This window comes from Oreochromis aureus, linkage group 6 (genome assembly GCF_013358895.1).
Source record: "Oreochromis aureus strain Israel breed Guangdong linkage group 6, ZZ_aureus, whole genome shotgun sequence".
Classification (NCBI taxonomy): Eukaryota; Metazoa; Chordata; class Actinopteri; order Cichliformes; family Cichlidae; genus Oreochromis; species Oreochromis aureus.
Genome location: NC_052947.1, coordinates 9,116,097 through 9,136,854, shown reverse-complemented (window position 1 = coordinate 9,136,854; position 20,758 = coordinate 9,116,097). Strand labels below are relative to the sequence as shown.

Here is a 20,758-nt window from a genome sequence, read left to right as displayed (position 1 = left end):
AGTTTCATGTGTTTCATTTGTTGCCATCAGTTTCACATGATACAGACGCTCACAGTGTTTGGACACTTTTGACCTCCATAGATCCTTTTGTGCAAATCTACTCCTGTGCTGACTGTGATGCCTGAAAATTACCTGATGGTTTAGTGAAAACTTAAATGATCCTTTAGTAACACAGATTTGTCACAACCTGAGAAACTGTCCAAAAAAAGGAAAATAAACACAGGAAATAAGTGCAATAGTTCACTCACCAACCCACAGGAGAAGGAGAAGAAGTTTCAGATGAGCCATTGCTGTCATTCAGCTTGCAGTGAATGCTGTGCTGGGACCCTTTTTAAGCCTGTTCTCACTGTGCTTGGTGGCCATGGAGTCACCAATCACAGAGCTTAATTTTAGCAACAAAACCCTATTGGTTGAAAGGTTCTTCAGACAAATTTTGAAAATGACTTCATCGGGGGGGGTTTGTGTTGTTTTTTGTATGTGTTGCATGTCATTAATTAGTCTTTTTCTCTTATACACTGAAAACACAGAGAATAGAAGTTACTTTTGTAACAGAGCTTTGAAAAACATGATCTTTGGCATATATTAAATCAAAGTATTTCCACTGCACTCTCAGTCCAATCTGCTCCGTTTCCACTTTCAACTTTATATATATTGTGTGACTCCAAATATCTTTATATATATTATATAATTAATATATTATATATATTTCCTGATGTTGTTTTAGTGTTGTTCAAAAACTACATTTACAAAATGTAAATGTAGTTTAAAATGTTCAGGTAACAGCCATGTCCACTCATCCACAACATGTCGTTCACTCAGTACCAAATCTCATAATGAAGTTGTTTGTTCTGTAATCTCTCTTTTTTTTTCTTTTTTTTGCCTGTCCCGTCCGGCACTGTAGTAATCAGAATTATTGTCTGAAGGCCAAGAAGAATGGACAACAGATTTATTTTCCCATGTGGCTTTGCCATACTGGTCCACTTGATTGTCATAGTTTGTTTGATTATTATGATTTTGTTTTAATTTAATTAATCTATTATTTTTTAAGTTATTTCAATCAGAACAGAATGCACTCGTTGATAGTAATAATAATAATAATAATAACCTTAACTGCTTAACAAGTAACATAAAGAGAATAAAAGGAAAATAATAGAAATAGAAATAGGACCAAAGTAAGCAGTAGGTATGCAAGCAGATAACTGTAACTGATACATAGGAGAATCAGCAGAAACAAAAAAGGAGAGGGAAAAAAAACAGAGAGGAAGAGAGACGGAGAGAAAAGACACTAAAACTCTGCTTGATCACCTGCTGGAAAACAAAAACAGCAAAAAGGGAACATAGTAGGGAAACCAAAGCAACAACCCACTTAAGCATAAGTAACAGTAAATAATAAATATTGAGTGTTACTGAGCAGCACACCAGACCATCAATGCACGATATGTTTAGAAGCAGCACCCAACCAAGACAGTGTTTGTCTGTGAGTACCTGTTTGTACAGTCAGGTGTGAACACCCGTGTGTGGACACCTGTGTGTGTAAGCGCACTTGTATTCTCAAGGTTTCTCCATGTCACTGTCTAATAGTAGGTGTGGGAAGCCATAGCCCTGCCCCACAGGACATGAAGCAGGCATGGAGGAGATCCAGCTCACCTTATCCTTTGTCTTTGTGAAGATTTGTTGCGATCCTATAGTGCTTGAAACGCTGTTTCCAGTCAGGCCATTCTGTCGGCTTATTGAAGGGGAAGCTTGTCGGGGGATTAAACTTTCTGCCATTCTGCTGTTTCCTCCCTTATGGTGTTTTTCCGGCAATGGTCCAGGTCACTTCTGACATCATGTAGAATGACCACTCGGTAGCTTTCCTTATGATGCTGTTTTATTGAACATGTGCTCAGCATCAGTTATAGGAACACAACAACGGGTACGACAGCTAGGAATAAAACTGCCACTAGGCAACCCTGCCGCAAAGCATATCAGATGGCGTAAAGCTGCAATACCCCACAGCTCAGCGTAGGCACTAACATAACCCAGTATATGACAGGAGTAATTTGAGCTTCTTATATAATATTATTCTATGATATATTCCTAACTAACTAGGCAGCTCATTCTCTTTCTCTTGACAGTACTTCCTTAAAAGATGTAACATGTTTTGGAGTCAACCTGAGAGAATTTAACATTGTCAGCTGCTGTAACCCATATAACCTTATCTGTCATGGGTCGGGTGAGTGGCTGTATTTTTCCATGTTTTGGCTGCTTTTCCATCTGTGGGCGGAGCCCTCATCAGCCCACCTGGCATACTCACATGTCTGTGATCCAGGATAATCAGCCAGCAGTATTTAAGACCTGCGTTCACAACTGTTCTTTGCCCGTTCGTCCACTAACCTATGTTAGTACAGGCCGCGTTAGCTTTGTATGTTGAAGTTGACTTACCTTGTTTTTCCTGTGTCCTTATTACCTTCTAAGGATCTACCGTACTAATCATTTGGAGATTCTCACTCACCTGCAGACTGGTCATCTTTGGAAACACTATTTGCTGGTTCATTCTCACGGGCTCATACAGTAACTCCTCACCTGCCTGTATTCCTCCAGATCACTGGATTATGAGTAATGCATAACTGTAATCCCATTACTTTTTTCATATAATGAGTAAAGTAAGGGATTACTATTGCAAAAAAGTAATTAGATTACTGTTACATTCCCATAAGCAAGCATGCTGCATTACTGCGTTACTAAACCGTGATTTTTTTTTTGTGAGCGTGTCTCATGACAATGATGTAAGCACATACGGCGTTCGTGTTAACGGACGTGTGCAAATCCACATTGGATAATATATAGAGTGCGGGAGAGATTATGACCGGGCAGCGTTTAAAGCACGGAAGTACTGAGTTTGATTCAGTACAAAGTGACAAAAACATTAGCGTCCGCTGTGCACTCTGAGTGGGAAGAAAACTTCTTTTTACAGCTAAAACCCCTAAACTTCTGAGCAAGTACCGAGCACACTGCCACGGGGATGTGAAATTCACAGAGAAACCTGCGGATGGATTATGATGGATTATGCAGAAAAAATACAATTGGGCTGAAAGGTCTATTGCTTTATTACATATTCAGGTGTGTATCATGTTTTAAAAAAGTAACTAATTACTTTTGAAAAGAAGTAATGACAAATGTAATAGGATTACTTTTTTGGAAAAGTAATAAGTAATCATTTACTAATTACTTTTTATGATACTCAGCCCTAGTGCCCAGGTAGGTGTCCTCGACAGAATTTGTTTCCCCTGTGCCGCGAGCACGCGCTGGGTTGTCCAAATTACAGACAAACAGTATCCCACAGTTATGTTTTTAAACCCATTTTGCACAGAGAGGCATTTTTTGAAAAATGTATTGATGTTGATGTTGAATATTCTTACTAGTGGTGCAAAGGATCACGGTTGATCCGAAATCCGAACCGATCCCACTCCACGGTTCAGTACTCACGTGATCCGAAGATTCGAAAAAGAAAAAAAAAGTATGTGTATGGTGCGCGTGGTGGGTCTGTCAAGCGATAGTTATGGTCAGCGCTAGCGGTCCAAGTGGCGGAGCAGAGGAGTTTGCGGCATTTAAGCAGCCCTTTGCTGCCCAGTCCGACCGGATTAAAGCTATTACAAAAGCTATTGGGGTGTTTAGCTGCAGACGGGAGGCCATATTCCGTTGTGCAAAACAAGGGGTTTAAACTGTGATGAACGTGCTTGAGCCACACTATGATATCCCGTTGTGCGTCCACTTCAGTGTGACAAGATTGTTCCAAGCATGTATGAGCAGGAGAAGTTTAAAGTTATGGCTGAACTGTCCCAGGCATCTTCTGTTGCCCTAACTACAAGTGGGTGGACCTCCAGGGCAACGGACAGCCACGTGACCGCTCTTTATATCACAGCGGAGTGGTAGATACAAAGCTCTGTACTGCCCTATAGATTACATTAGATTAGATGAAACTTTATTTATCCCTCGGGTGGGTTCCTCCGGGAAATTCTGTTTCCAGTAGCACAGCACCGACAGAAGTTGCAGAATGTGAGCAGAAATATACCATATATACACATATATAAATACAGAGTATACAAAAGGGATAAATAGAATAAATAGGAATAAGAATACAAGGGAACAGCACATTTCAAGTATTGTGAGTCTATTACACTGTTGGATATTAACAAAAACTATTGCACAGTGACAAGGCACTACAGATTACTTGTTCCCCCCTCCTTTGTCCCCGTTTCCCCTCCCTCTCCCCTCCAGCGAGGAGTTAAACAGTTTGATGGCGTGTGGGACAAAGGACTTTTTAAGTCTGCTGGTCCTTGACTTTGGGAGAAGCAACCTCTCTCTGAACAGACTCCTCTGGTTGTTTATGGCCGTGTGCAGAGGATGCCCAGCATGGTCCATAATGTCCATATTGCACCTTAATTTGTTTTTATATAATTGCGTGGAATGAGTCTTCAGTTGAATGTTTCTTAATAGGCAAAAAATACTTAAATAAGTAAATGGCGAGTCGAATTTTTGTCTTTTTTTTTCTATTTTTGCTGATCCAAAAATTGATCCGATCCGTGACTTAAAACCGTGATCCGATCCGGTACACAGTAAAAAAAAAAGAAAAGTGCAGGACTCATGGAGGCAAAAGTGAACTCAAAAACAACCGCAGCTTTATTGTTGGCAACAAAACTTGAAATGACATATGAGCGGAACACACAAGCAGGAATGGAGGTAGGGATGGGTACCGATACGGTTCTGACATAAACGGTAGTAACCAGACCGAAAAGCAGCGCACATTTCGGTGCTTTATTTTGGTGTTTTTTTTTTCCTGAGATGTCATACACTTTGGATTCTAGACAATCATTTTACCTTTCCAAGGATAGTAGGTGGGCCCAGGTACGTACGCTCTTTTAGAGCAGAGCTACAGATTAAAAATGTCTGGGCGAAGCGGTCAAAAGTCTGGCTGTACTTCACAGCAAAAGATGCAAACTCAGCAGCCTGCAACAAGTGCTTTAAGCTGATACTGTGATACTGTGCAAAGGAGGTAACTCCTCGAATCTGATGAAACACCTGGCGACGCATAGCGTTCTTTTAAAAGCTGAGAAATGCACCGTATTTGATAGCTTGCTGCAAGACCGAGCAACGAGCACATCTACTGCGGGTGTGGTGCCTGTTATCAGACCCGGAGTTAGCAACATCCCCCAAGAACCCGAAGAGTAGAGTCCTGGCCCCTAGCCCTGCCAGTGTAGCAGAAATGATGACGGATGATGATGGCAGCAGCAGCCGTTCTTCTCTGCATGAGTAGCTTCATGTTGTTTGTGTGTAATTTATGTTGAGTAGGCTAACCACGTTATTAAATTAATGCATGTAAGGTGAACTAGCAAACACCGTCGTAGTTACATGCGGCTGTCTTCTTGTTTGATAGAGTGATACCATATATGCCCTATAGCTGCAGAAAAGGCAAACATTGTTATCTTTTTACAAAAAAAAAAGTGTGTGTTCTCCATTCTTTAAGACTTAGACTTAGAGACTTAAAGCTTTTTATTGTCATTGTGCAGTTTCTTGCACAGCGAAATTGGGTAGCTGGACCACAAAGGTGCTAAAGTAAGAAAAAGAAAAAGAGAAACCAATATACATCGAAGGTGGAAAATAAATAAATAAATAAATAGAATAAAATAAAAAGCAGTGTATATATATATACATGTGTGAGTGGAACTATATACATGGTGTATGTGTAGGAAACACTGAAACAGACTGGGACCAAAATAATTGCACTTGAGCCAAAAATATTGCACAGAACATGGAAAGACTGAGATATTGCACATAGATGATCAACAGCAGTGTCAGGGTGGATGTGTTGGGGGGTCTTTACACACTCTTAGTTTCCATTAATAGTTCTGACAGCCCACGGGAAGAAGCTGTTCTTTAGTCTGTTGGTTTTGCACCTGATGGATCTGAGCCTTTTTCCAGAGGGCAGGATGTTGAAGAGGTGGTGGTTAGGATGGAGGTGGTCCTTTATAATTGCCCTGGCTCTGGAGAGACATCTTGAGCTGGCAATTAAGTCCAGGGAGGGGAGTGGACAGCCGATCACCTTCTCTGCAATTCTGATGATCCTCTGTAGTCTCTTCTTGTCAGCTGTTATGCAACCAGCGTACCACACAGGGATGGCGTGCACCAGCACACTCTCGATAGTGGCACGGTAGAAGGACACTAGGAGTTCAGTCTGCAGCCTGTTCCATCTCAGAACCCTCAAGAAATGGAGGCACTGCTGGGCTTTCTTTACTAGGGCTGATGTGTTTGTGAACCAGGATCCTCGGATATGTGGGTGCCGAGGAACTTAAAGGAGGACACCCTCTCCACATAGTCACCTTTTATGGAGAGGGGGGGAGGATCAGTCCTTGTTTTGCGGAAGTCCATGACCAATTCCTTGGTTTTCTTGGTGTTTAGGGTGAGGTTATTGTAGTTACACCATTCTGACAGCGCCTTGAGGCGACTTTTGTTGTGATTTGGCGCTATATAAATAAAATTGAATTGAATTGAATTGAATTGAATTGACAGCCGCTGGACCTCATCCCTGTAGGCGGTGTCATCATCGTTGGTGATGAGCCCCATCAGAGTGGTGTCGTCTGCAAATTTGATGATGATGTTGCAGGGGTGCGTAGGGGTGCAGTCACTGGTGTAGATGGTGTATAATAGTGGACTCAGCACACATCCCTGTGGTGAGCCAGTGCTGAGCGACAGGGTGGATGATTGCTGGTTGCCAACCTTGACTGATTGTGAACGGTCTGTGAGGAAGTTTTTGATCCATGCACATGTGGAGGGGGGGGAAGTCCAAGTTTACCAGCTTGTCTATAAGAATGTCTGGGATGATAGTATTGAAGGCCGAGCTGTAATCAACAAAGAGCATCCTTACTGATGTCCCAGGATTCTCCAGGTGATGCAGAGCAGAGTGGAGAGCAGTGGAAATTGCATCCTCTGTGGACCTATTTGCCCTGTAGGCAAACTGGTGGGGGTCGAAGCTGGGTGGGAGGCAGTCCTTTATGTGTTTTAGGACCAGCTTCTCAAAGCACTTTGCAACCACTGGAGTCAATGCGATGGGTCTGTAGTCACTGAGGCTACTGATGGTGGTGGACTTGGGGACTGGGACTATTGTTGATGATTTCAGGCAGTGAGGGACAGTGGCATGTGTCAGGGAGAGGTTGAATAGTCTGGTGAACACAGGAGCCAGCTGGTCGGCGCAGGCTTTGAGCACTCTACCAGGTATTCCGTTGGGGCCAGCAGCTTTCCTCTGATTCACTGCTCTGAACACATTGCGGACCTGATGTTGTTGGAGGCTAAATGTGTGGGGGCTGTGCTCAGAGGACGCTGTGGGCAGGGTGGTGTGCATGGTGGGGGTGACTGCAGTTTTCTCGAAGCGGGCAAAAAAGTGGTTAAGTTCCTCCGCTAACGAGATGTCCATGTTATCTATATTTGTCCCACTGGCTTTGTAATTGGTGATGTGTTTCAGGCCCTCCCATACCTTCCTGGAGTTGTTATCAGGGAGGTGATCTGATAGCTTGTTTGAGTACTCCAGTTTTGCTGCTCTGATGCCTTTTTTAAGGTCTGCTCTTGCTCTGCTGTACATGTCCTGGTCCCCAGATTTGTATGCAGAGTTGCGTGCCTTTAACAGTGCCTGAACCTTGCTTGTCATCCAGGGTTTACGGTTGGGGTAGACCCGGACCCGCTTTTCTGTGGTGACAGTGTCCATGCAGTGTTTGATGTAACCCAGCCCTGCGGTTGTGTGAGTCTCTAGGTCATCCTGTTCAAAGACACTCCACTCTGTGAGAGCAAAACAGTCCTGCAATTGAGCGAGAGCGTCCTCAGAAATGGTGTTAATGGTTCTGATGGTGTGCTTTGTCCTTTTCCTGAGTGGTGTGTATGCCGGGACAAGGAGTAGGGAGAGGTGGTCGGATATGCTCAGGTGGGGGAGAGGAACAGATCTGTAGGCTTGCTTAATATTTGAGTAAACATGATCCAAGGTGTTATTTCCTCTCGTAGGGCATTTCACATGTACAAATTTAGGCAGCACAGTTCTTAAGCATGCTCTGTTGAAATCCCCTGCAATGATGTGTACTCCCTCTGGGTATGTCCGTTGCTGTTCGGAGATAATGTCGTGCAGGTATGCAAGGGCTGAGCTAGCATTAGCATCTGGTGGTATGTAGACTGCTGTTATTAGCACTGCAGGCAGTTCTCTGGGCAGGTAGAAAGGTCTGCACATGACAGACATTGCCTCTATGTCCGGGGAGCAGACTGTGGTGATGATCTTAGTGTTCGTGCACCAGTTGTTATGTGTGTAAATGCACAAACCTCCTCCTCTGCTTTTCCCCGCTTTAAGCACCGGTTCCAACCAAAGGAGGTATGTTGTATCAACAGAAAAGGCTAACTTGGTTATCATTTTGCAGAAAAAAAGAGACTTCTAAAAATAAAAACATAAGAGGTTTTTGGACAAAGTTTGTGTTCTCCATTCTTTAAGCACCGGTTCGAGCACCGTTTAAGCACCAGCATCGTTTCAAAAGTACCGGTTTGGCACCGGTATTGGATAAAACCTAAACAATACCCATCCCTAAATGGAGGTATGGTGCGGCAACGAGCACTGAAGGACACACTATAAATACACAGGCAGGAACACAGGGGTAACAAGAAACAGCTGGAATCAATTGGGTAAAATGAGACCAGGTGAGGAAAACAGAATACACCACCACGAGACAGAACTTCAAAGCAAAACAGGAAATCCACAGACTTACTCAGAGGCACTTAACTAAACACTAAAAATCACAAACCATAATAACAATACACAAAACACTGAGTCACTGACCCAGGACCGTGACTTTTAAAAGAGGTAGTAGTTTATTTTATTGCAACCTGTTATTGCAGTTTACATTATTTGTTTAACTGTTTACAAAAGGTTTGAGGTGTGAAATTGTTGGAGGATGCATTCCTAAGCAAAGATTTTGTTTGGGAAGTTTGGGAACCACTGATATAAGCGATCATTACATGTTAAGAATATCAGCAACCTTGTTTCTTCATCTTCACCAAATCACTCAGAGTCATAAATATTTCACACAGCAGACATTTTGATATATTTCAGCTCATGTTGAAATCCCTCACCTAAAAGACTAGACGGGCATGGACTGTAACAGAAAGGTAGCAGCAGACAAAACCACCCTTTAACCATCAATGACTCAGTTTTCATCAAATAAGGAAGCTGCTTAATCAATAAACATATTTACTGAATGATGAGAATCAACACTGACAAAATTACATGAATTACTGAAGCCAGCAGTTTCTCAAAACAGCAGGATTTACTGCTAACATCATCATCTCATTAAGAGTATCCTTTAACTTAAAGATCACTTTTGATTTTTAATGTACCTGCAGTCTTGAAGTTATATAGAACATTTCTTACAAAAATAAAAAATAAATCTATAGTTTTCTAGAGTTAATCACAATAACCTTTATTTTATTATAGTGAAGATGATTCACAGAGAATGTGCTGTTTTGACTCTTCCTCCTGACTCGCACAAGTTGGCATTGAGCAAATGTTTGTTCACATTGCAGACACGTTTGCTTAGTCATCACTCAAATGTACTAAAATATTTACACATGCCAACAAATAATGAGAAATGCAATAAAAGGTTGTCAGTAAGTTCACAAATTGTTTTGATGACTTCCACTGCCATGTTATAACTAAGCCAGAGTGGACACTATAGATCACCAGGTTCAGTATGTGATCCGTATGCTTTAAAAATGTGTTACTTGCATTATTTTATGTTAGCATTAATTAGAATGTATTTATGCTATGTCATGGCTTCACCTTGCCGAGCAATATTTGTAGGATTAGATGATAATTCAGAATTCCACATTATACATAAGAATATTATCAGAATGGTAGTGTGCAAATAAACAGCTGAGTTAAAATTTGTGCTGCCACTGCTGGGGTGCAGTAGCTCCACCACCCCACTAGGGGGCGGAAGCGGGTTTGTGTACTCAAGTTTCGCTAGTAGATATAGGAAAAGTTCATGGAGTCTGGCTAAGTTGAAACCAGCACACAAAATATTAGCTCTGAAGTTGGCTGTACTGGAGCATGAGAAATATATGCTTGTAAGTACGATTATAGTCTGTGTTCATGTTAAGCATGTGATGTAAAATGTGTTGTTGACTCTCATATTTGAAGCCGGCATGTTAGCTGCACTGCCGATGCTAATTGTGTTAGCGTGTCAATGGGAAATTCCATTATAAGTTAGCATTAAGCTAGCGGGATTTGGGGTTTACATATGTTCATTTATTTTTCTTGGCTACACAAGCAGTAATTCAAGTCTTATGTCTGTACTTTGTAATGTGAGAAATATATTATGTTCCAAATGTATGTTTTAATATGCTTTTCTTATGTTTGTAGTTTTACAGTGCCTTCATTAGGGAGACAAATAAACCCTGCAATGAGAACTGGAAGCCTTTGCCTCTCCTTTTGAAGAACTGTTTATCTATCTGCCAAACTGGGCATCAACGTACAGGGAGGGCAGAATAGTAAAAAAGCATCATTCTCATCAGCCAGATAGTTCTCTAAAAGAAAGGATGGATGAGGCGCTGGAAACAAGGTCAAAAGTGTCCAGTTCTTTACGTTCCAGCCAGCTTACATCGTCATCTACTGCTGCTGCCAGAGCACGAGCAAAGGCAGAAGCTGCCCGTGCTCAGCTCTCCTTCGCCAAGCAGGAAGCCGACATCCTAAAACAACAGGCCGAGCAGCTTAAAAAGAAAGCAGATCTGGATGCAGAGCTACACATACTCAAATCACAGAAAGCGGCTGCAGCAGCTCTAGCTGAGGCTCAAGCTTGGGAAGCATCTGCGCATGAGTGAGCATCCACAACAGCCCCAGCTGGACGACATGCAGCAAATCAGCCCAATAGAACGAGTCCAAGAGTATGTGCAGCAACAATCAGAACTCGGCGACGATCTGCAGACTCCACAAGTTAATCATCCAGAACTCCTATCTTCTCTGGTGCCACAGCCAGCCACGGCCATCGATGCAACACCAAAAGCTCACAAAGAACCAAGTATCCATCAGCCCAGTAGGAGCAACAACCAAGAATTCACACCTTTGACAGTCTTCCGTGCTTTGAGCCCAAAGAGAGAATCTTGCAACTGGAGCTATGGAGGCGAGCCAGCAAACAAGGATCGATTTCACCATCCTCAGTCTAAGGTATGGACACCCACACCTGTAAAGAGTGGTCATGCTGACACGTCGGATTTAACGAGATACCTGATACGAAAAGGAGATGATCAGCTCGGGCCTGCTGAGGTTTGATGATCGACCAGAAAATTACTGGGCTTGGAAGGCTTCCTTTCTAAGTGCAATTCAGGATCTGGATGTAACACCTCAAGAGGAGCTAGACCTGCTATCGAAATGGCTCGGGCCACAATCAGCAGCACAAGCCAAGCGAGTCAGGGCTGCGTACATAAACAATCCCACTGCAGGTCTTCAGATGGTGTGGCAGAGACTCGAAGAGTGGTTTGGTGCACCAGAAGTCATTGAACATGCACTTTTAAAGAAAATTCAGGATTTTCCGAAGCTGACGAACAGAGACAACCAGCGTTTAAGAGAATTGGGGGATCTTCTGCTAGAACTTCATGCTGCAAAGACAAGCGGTCATCTCCCAGGCCTTTCACACCTCGATACAGCCCACGGGGTGAATCCGATTCTGGAAAAACTCCCATACAACCTTCAGGAGAAATGGGTTACAGCTGCCTCGAGGTTCAAGAGAGAGAATGCAGTGTCTTATCCTCCATTTTCATTTTTGTGTGAAACTTGTGAGCGAAGAAGCTAAAATTACGCAATGACCCGAGTTTTTCTTGCGTCACCGCTGCTAGCACCATCAATCCTAGAATCGAGAGAATGACGCAACAGAAGTATCGTTCGCATGTCTCTGCTAAAAGGACGGAGGTAGCAAATGATCTGGCAGCCAGCCCAAACGTTCCTACAGGCAAGAACAACTTGGACCCTGATAAACAGTGTCCACTACACTGCAAGCCTCACCCTCTCAGAAAATGCCGTCTGTTCAAAAGTAAGACCCTGGAAGAAAGAAAGGCATACTTAAAGGACAAAAACATTTGTTTCAAATGTTGTTCTTCTGTGCAACACATGGCCAAAGACTGTCCTAAATCAGTGCAGTGCACAGATTGTGGTAGTGAAAGACATATCACCGCACTACACCCCAATCCTCGTCCTCAAAATGCAGAGAGCCTGGTGGTTAGTGAAGGTTATGGCGGGAGGAAAGAGAAGGAGAAGCGAGTGTGGCTGACGTGACATCTAAATGCACAGAAGTCTGCAGTAACTCAGTTGGTTCAAGGTCATGCTCTAAGATATGTTTGGTCAGAGTGTATCCTGCTGGACAACCAGAGAAAGCTGTCAAGATGTATGCTGTTCTAGACGAACAAAGCAATCGCTCCTTGGCTAAAACGCATTTTTTGACATCTTCAACATTGAGGAACAGCTTGAACCGTATACACTGAAAACATGCTCAGGTGTTGTGGAGATAGCAGGAGACGAGCCCGTGACTTCATTTGGAATCCCTTGATGGCACCACTCAGCTTCCCCTGCCTACTCTTATTGAGTGTGATATGATACCTGATGATAGGGACGGAAATCCCATCCCCAGAAATCACTCATTACTACCCACATCTGAAGGCAATCAAGGGAAAAATCCCAGAAATTGATCCAGAAGCTGACATTCTCCTTCTCCTTGGCAGAGACATTCTGCGTGTGCACAAAGTCAGAGAACAGCATAATGGTCTCCATAATGAACCATACGCTCAGCGACTCGACCTTGGTTGGGTGATCGTGGGAGAAGTGTGTCTGGGAGAAGTGCATAAGACATCCAACATCTGTGTATACAAGACCAACATTCTACCAAATGGACGAGCTTCACTCTTGAGTGCATGTCCAAACAATATGCAAGTCAAAGAAAAGCTTGGTTGTCACACCTCAAACCTAAGTCTTCAAAGCTCTGCACAACACTTGGAAAGTAAGGAAAGTGAGTTTGCCAGTCAGGTGTTTCAAAGGACACAACGTGATGACGTCCCGGCAATGTCAATCGATGACGAGAGTTTCTTGAAGACATTAGATGAAAAAGTCTATAAAGACAGTTACAATACTTGGGTTGCCCCATTACCTTTTTCGGTCACCACGAAACCACCTTCCCAATAACCGACCTCAAGCATTAAAGCGTCTTGCATCTCTTCAGAGAACTCTGGAGAAAAACCACAAATGAGGAAACACTTCATCGATTTCATGCAAAGAATGTTTGTTGAAAAGCAAGCAGAGCCGGCGCCACCATTAAAAGAAGGTGAGGAAAGGTGGTATCTACCAATATTTGGGGTTTACCACCCACAAAAACCTGACCAGATAAGGGTAGTGTTTGATTCAAGTGCCAAACATGAAGGATTTCCCTCAATGATGTGCTCCTGAGTGGACCCGACTTGAACAACACTCTCCTTGGGGTTCTGATCCGCTTCCGCAGAGAACCTATAGCAGTTACAGCGGATGTGCAGCAGATGTTCTACTGCTTCAAGGTCTGCGAGGAACATCGCAACTTTCTGAGGTTCTTATGGTATGAAAACAATGATCTCCAAAAGGCAGTGAAAGAGTTTCAATGACAGTACATGTATTTGGCAACAGTCCATCACCAGCAGTTGCCATTTACTGCCTCAGACGAGCTGCTAAGGAAGCAGATGACTCCACTACCAGTGCAAGGGAGTTCATCACACGCAATTTTTATGTGGATGATGGACTTGCATCTTTTCCTAATGAAGCAGAAGCCACTGGTGTCCTGCGCACTGCCCAAGCGATGCTAGCTAGGTCAAACATTAAGCTACACAAGATTGCATCGAACAGCAGCAGTGTTATGCAAGCATTCCCACCAGAAGACTTGGCCAAGGATTTGAAAGATCTAGACTTAGGAGTGGAGTCACTACCTCTTCAGAGGAGTCTAGGCCTAATTTGGAATCTGGAGACAGACAACTTCACCTTCTGTGTGTCGAAGGAGGAGAAGCCCTTGACAAAAGAGGATTTTGTCTGCAGTGAACAGTTTATTTGACCCTTTGGGATTTGTAGTGCCAGTCACAGTGGGAGGAAGACATTTAGTGAGAAACCTCTCCGTTGAACAGTATGACTGGGACACACCATTGCCAGCTTCAAAACAAGAACACTGGAAACTCTGGAAAGACTCTATGAAAGACTTAGATCAGCTCCAGATTCCAAGACTATATGTTCCAGTGTCTTTGTCCACACAGACTCAGCACAGAGAGTTGTGCGTGTTTTCAGATGCATCAGTCATGGCTATAGCTGCTGTGGCTTACTTGAAAACAATTTCTGCAACAGGAGAGATCCATGTGGGATTTGTTATGGCAAAGGCAAAGCTGGCCCCACACCCAGCGCACACCGTGCCACGTCTTGAGCTCTGTGCTGCGGTTTTGGCAGCTGAAATGGCGGTCTTCATCCAAGATGAAATGGATATTGACATTCATTCTGTGACGTACTATACTGACAGCAAAATAGTACTGGGTTACATATATAACACCTCACGCAGGTTTTATGTCTATGTGTCAAACAGGATAGCACAGATCAGAAAGTCGTCTCGTCCAGATCAGTGGCATTACATCACCACTGAAGAAAACCCGGCAGACCATGGAACTCGGCCAACAACTGCTGCAGCTCTCAAAAGCACCAATTGGTTCACTGGACCATCATTTCTATTGGGCCCTTCACAAGGACTCCTTCCCCAGAGTGATGACTTTGAGCTGATACATCCGGAGGTGGATCCAGAAGTTCGCCCTGAAGTAACGACTTTCAGCACAATGGTTAAAAAAAGCTCGCTTGGAGCTCAAAGGTTTCTTACATTTTCCACTTGGAGAGCTTTGACTCGTGCAGTCTCCACACTAATCAAAAAGGCAAGGAGTGTTGCAGATACACATGGTGGCAACACTGGAAATGAAGATGAACAAGCAGTAACAGTGATCATTAAGACTGCACAACAAGATGCCTTTGGAAGGGAGTTGCAGTGTCTTGTCAAAGGGGACCGAATCCCAAAACAAAGTCCACTGCGAAAGCTGACACCATTTCTGGACAAAGATGGGCTGCTAAGAGTTGGCGGCCGTATGTCCTCAACCGATATGTCCTTTGATGATAAACATCCTCTGGTGATTCCCAAGACGCATATTGCTACGTTATTGGTCAGAAAATATCATGAACAGTCTGCACACCAAGGACGTCATTTCACGGAGGGAGCTATTAGATTGGCAGGACTTTGGCTGATTGGGGGAAAAAGACTTGTATCTAGTGTGATACACAAATGTGTAACTTGCAAAAGGCTGAGAGGTAAAATGGAGGACCAGAAGATGTCAGACTTGCCATCTGAAAGACTTTCACCAGATCCACCATTCACTCACGTAGGGTTGGATGTTTTTGGACCTTGGATGGTGACTGCCCGGCGAACAAGAGGAGGGCATGCGGAAAGTAAACGATGGGCAGTAATGTTCACTTGTTTGACTACCAGATCTGTGCACATTGAGGTTATAGAGACTATGACCACTACAAGCTTCATCAATGGGCTCAGACGTTTCATTGCCATAAGAGGGCCGATCAAAACAATCAGATCAGACCGGGGAACAAATTTCACTGGCGCCTGTAAAGAACTCAAACTTGATGCATCAGATTCTGAGGTGAGGAGTTACCTTAAAGACAACAAGTGTACTTGGATATTCAATCCTCCCCACTCTTCCCACATGGGTGGGGTGTGGGAGAGGATGATTGGCATTGCTCGGCGAATCTTAGATGCTCTTCTTATGAAGCTGAATCCATCGTACCTCACACATGAGACACTTGTCACCCTGATGGCAGAGGTTACCGCCATTATAAATTCAAGACCATTGGTCTCAGTGTCTTCTGACCCAGAAGCACCGGCAGTTCTCACCCCGTCAATGTTGTTGACACAGAAAAGAGATACATTGACTGCTCCCTCTGGGGATTTTGATGTTAATGATCTGTCCAAGAAACACTGGAAAAGGGTCCAAGCACTCGCTGATGCATTTTGGAAAAGGTGGAAAACGGAGTATCTGACCACGCTTCAAACACAGAGAAAGTGGACAACAGAGAAGCCAAATCTTCAAGTGGGCGATGTTGTACTGATGAAGGATTCACAAGTAAAAAGGACTGAGTGGCCTGTTGGACTTGTGATTAAAGCCTTTCCTAGCCAAGATCATAGAGTACGTAAGGTAGAAGTGAAGGTAGTCAAGAATGGCACTCCTAAAGTGTATTTGCGGCCAGTGTCGGAGGTTGTTTTACTACTACATCCAGAGAAAGGGTAGTGGTATAGTTCATTATACCAGGCGGGGAGTGTGCTGCCACTGCTGGGGTGCAGTAGCTCCACCACCCCACTAGGGGGCGGAAGCGGGTTTGTGTACTCAAGTTTCGCTAGTAGATATAGGAAAAGTTCATGGAGTCTGGCTAAGTTGAAACCAGCACACAAAATATTAGCTCTGAAGTTGGCTGTACTGGAGCATGAGAAATATATGCTTGTAAGTACGATTATAGTCTGTGTTCATGTTAAGCATGTGATGTAAAATGTGTTGTTGACTCTCATATTTGAAGCCGGCATGTTAGCTGCACTGCCGATGCTAATTGTGTTAGCGTGTCAATGGGAAATTCCATTATAAGTTAGCATTAAGCTAGCGGGATTTGGGGTTTACATATGTTCATTTATTTTTCTTGGCTACACAAGCAGTAATTCAAGTCTTATGTCTGTACTTTGTAATGTGAGAAATATATTATGTTCCAAATGTATGTTTTAATATGCTTTTCTTATGTTTGTAGTTTTACAGTGCCTTCATTAGGGAGACAAATAAACCCTGCAATGAGAACTGGAAGCCTTTGCCTCTCCTTTTGAAGAACTGTTTATCTATCTGCCAAACTGGGCATCAACGTACAGGGAGGGCAGAATAAAATTGTTCTGTAGTTTTGGATAAGGATGAATAATTAAAGGTCAGAGTGCCGTAAGATCCATCATATGTATTTTCACAAAACCAAACAAGTTGCACAATAAAGGTGTATTCATACACACACAACTTGTGATCTTCTTTGCTAGAAGACAGTAAATTAATTTTCTGTATTTACCTTCAAGATGAAAAGAAAAATAATAGGAAACTATCGTTTTTCAATAATAATATTTATTTAGAACTCTCTGATGTGAGAGATCTACCATCAGCTAACTGGAGATCCACTAGTCTTACTTGCCCAGTGGAATCCAGATCAGTCTGTGTCACAGCCACAATGCTGACTAAACACTTTACTTTGCACCTTCCTTATTTGATAAGCAACAACAATTGAGTCACTGAAGGTTAAAGGGTGGTTTTGTCTGCTGCTACCTTCCTGTTACAGTCGATGCCCGTCTAGTCTGTTAGATGAGGGATTTCAACATGACATGAAAAAATCAAAATGTCTGCTGTGTGAAATGTTTATGACTCTGAGCAATTTGGTGAAGATGAAGAAACAAGGTTGTTGATATTCTTAACATATAATGATCTCTTATATCAGTGGTTCCCAAACTTTACAAGAAAATCTTTGCTCCCACAGCACAAAAACATCCTCCAACAATTTCACACTTCAAACCTTTTGTAAACAGTAAAACAAATAATGTAAACTGCAGTAATAGGTTGCAATAAAATAAACTACTTCCTCTTTTAAATAACAGAAAAATAAACCATCTTTATGGTGTAATTATTGTAGGGGGAGTTGCTTTTTTGTTTTACTATTCAACATCACTATCAATACATTTTTCAAAAAATGCCTCTCTGTGCAAAATGGGTTTTAAAACCTGTAGGATACTGTTTGCCTGTGATTTGGACAACCCAGCGCGAGCTCCTGACGCAGGGTGTTGCCTTCCGAATCATGTGACAACCCCTTGGCTTTCGTATGACTTATTGTTGTTCTAGTTAGGAATTAGCCTATAGCCTATCGTTCAGCATCGCCTCACTCAAAAGGCACAATGGGTGCTTCGACTTACGAAAATTTTCGACTTACGAAAGACCCTCGGGAACGAATTAATTTCGTAAGTTGGGATTCCACTGTATTATAATTCTGATCATTTATCAGTACTGACACTTGTGAGACTTCAGACCTATAAGGATCACAGCAGATGCCTTTGTGTCAAAGTAACTGAGGATAAAACACAGAAAAACATGAAGGAGATTTTCCTGGCCTGGCTTTTTATAGCAGATAACCTTAAAAATATTCTGCAGTAGATCAAAAATTGAAGAAAACCATGAATCAACAGATGAACATTACCTGATGCTGTTGAAGTGAACCAGAGCAAAGTTACAGAGGTTTTATTGAAGAAATGGCTAAGAGATTTTCAATTTGGCATCAAGTTTAAATTTCTTTGGTATTGAACAGCAGAAATGAGGCTTTCTTGTCAGAAGTCATTTTTGAAAAAAAAAAGAAAAAAAAAGACAGCATTGTACACAACGGTAGACTCGTGTGAAACGAGCAAGCAAATAATGCAAAGAACTGAGATTTTTAGATGGGAAACTGTTCTCTGAGTACACCTAGAGAGAGAAAGAACTGTGCAGGAAGTGTGATTTTATCATGGTGGAAGATGTCATGTTCCTGGGTCGGTGACCCAGTGTTTTTGGTTTTTGTACTTTTATTATGAATTATGACCGTTTGTGTTTTCGTTTCCCAGTGTTTATTCTGTGCTCCCTCTGTTTTGTGTCATCCCTGCCTGTGTATCCCCTCTAGTCAGGTCTCTGTGTTAAGCCTGCGTCTCTGAGTCTGTGTCTTTGCGTGTGTGTTCCTGTTTTACTTTGAAGGTCTGTGTCTGATGTCAGTGTGTTCAGTTTACATTTCCCCGTCCTGTCATGTCTGATTACTCCCAGCTGTGCCCTCCTTCTGTGTCTCATTCCCTCGTTATCCCTCTGTGTATTTTAGCCTTGTGTGTGCCTCTGTTAGTTGCTGGTTCGTCTGTGTTCTTTCCCTGCGTCTCCCTGCATCTCTGTTTCAAGGTTTGTTTTTCCCTGTTGTGTTTTCGCCACCCTCGCCTTTTGTATGTTCACTCTCCATTAATAAAGCTCCCTCACATCAGTAGTGCCTGCATCTTGGGTCCTTTAATAATTCCACACGGTTTGCCCTGCTAGCCGTGACAGAAGCAAAACAGCCAAAGTAACAGGGAGTTAATGATGATGTTTATTAAACATCATTTTCTTTTGCAGTTGGTTCACTAAATTTTGGTAGGCGAGTGACAAAAGCTGCAGCATCAGAAGTTGTGAGATGTCGGCTTTCAGCACTGACGGCGTGTCGGTGCACGTGCTGTCGGTGGAGAAAGCCAACATTTTGATGCATCGCGTCTGCGCTTTGTTTTTACGTCTTTGTGTGGAATTCATTTACCTGCTCTCATTTGCAGTTTCAGCTGTTTTGCGGTTGTTGATACAGTTTTGTGAGTTTTAACCTGAGATCCTGGCATTTCTGGCAAAACACATTTATATTTAAAAATTGATTCAGGATTTAATGAATCGATATAATGTTATTCAAGCTAAAATTGATTTGAATTGGAAAATCAATTATCAATTATCAAAACCTGTCCATTATGCTAGCAGTGTCCAAGCATTCTTTTTTGGTGGGGTGAGCCCCCCCACACACTCTTAGGGAACCAGTGGCTTATATCAAGCTGACATGATGCTGTTTATAACCTCCACCAACAAGGTGATGTTCTTGGTAGCGTTTGCGTCTGTGTCATTCTGCCTATAAACTAAAATAGTGATTTTTACAGGTGTGGTGAGTATTGTCATCATAAAGAAAGATTTAAAATGTCATGTCACCTTTGACCTCTCCTTCAAGGTCAATAGATTGATCTGAAGTGCTAATAATACTATATGGAGCTTTTTAAAACTATGTTTCTTACTGTCAGTGTATTAACAGCATAAAGGCAAAAAGGTAGTGATATATGGGGATTCTAAATATTGCTTTACTTAGGACAGGGGTAGGCAACCTTTCTGATGATGAGTGCCATCTAAAATTTCCTCAGAAGTCCATGTGCCATATGATTGCATTAGTAATAAATTTAATAACGCTCTATATGAACAGTTACTGTAATACTGTCAATAAGGCCTCTGCAATGTTCTGAAGACAGTTAAACTTGTCAGGTAGTGATGTCCAGCAGGTGAAAATGCAGCTCCATGAACACGCACAGCTGTGGATTCCAGCTACGTTCGTAGTTCTGCAAACTTTGACCCTCACAGAGTCGAGCTTTTCACATCAATCAGCTGCATTTCGATGTCCTCTGTGTACAGCCAGTTAATGCGAGACAAATCCAGCTGCTCATTAAAGCTTTCTGGTTTGATCAGAAAAGAAAACACTGGTCCATACACCTGAAAGTCCCGAAAACACATTGTGAATTCTGTCTCGAGTCTACGGATGTATCCGTGTATTTCCGCGGTGCTGATGCTGTGCTGAGCGGGCAGCTCCTGAAGCTTTTGAAATGTCGGAATGTGGAAATTTCAACATCACTTGAAAAAACTGCCAGCTAGCAACGTCCCTCTCACCAGTAGGCTAAGTTATTTTTAGCCAATTACAAGTTGAATCTGGTAGTTGGGGTTGTTAGCTCACATACCGTCTTTAAGAAGCGGCACAAATAATGTGTCTATGCGAGCTAATTTGCGATGTGCACCACTGGGCTGGCCATTT

The 20,758-nt window shown here is 42.7% G+C and overlaps 1 protein-coding gene across 1 annotated transcript; it reads left to right on the top strand.

The window, feature by feature from the left end:
- Positions 1 to 14,132: 14,132 nt before the first annotated feature.
- On the top strand, positions 14,133 to 17,117 carry LOC120440771. Its single transcript, XM_039613990.1, has 2 exons — positions 14,133 to 16,599; positions 16,895 to 17,117. The coding sequence occupies exon 1, from the start codon at positions 14,254 to 14,256 to the stop codon at positions 16,387 to 16,389; it is 2,136 nt and encodes a 711-aa protein (XP_039469924.1). The 5' UTR covers positions 14,133 to 14,253; the 3' UTR covers positions 16,390 to 16,599; positions 16,895 to 17,117.
- Positions 17,118 to 20,758: the final 3,641 nt, after the last annotated feature.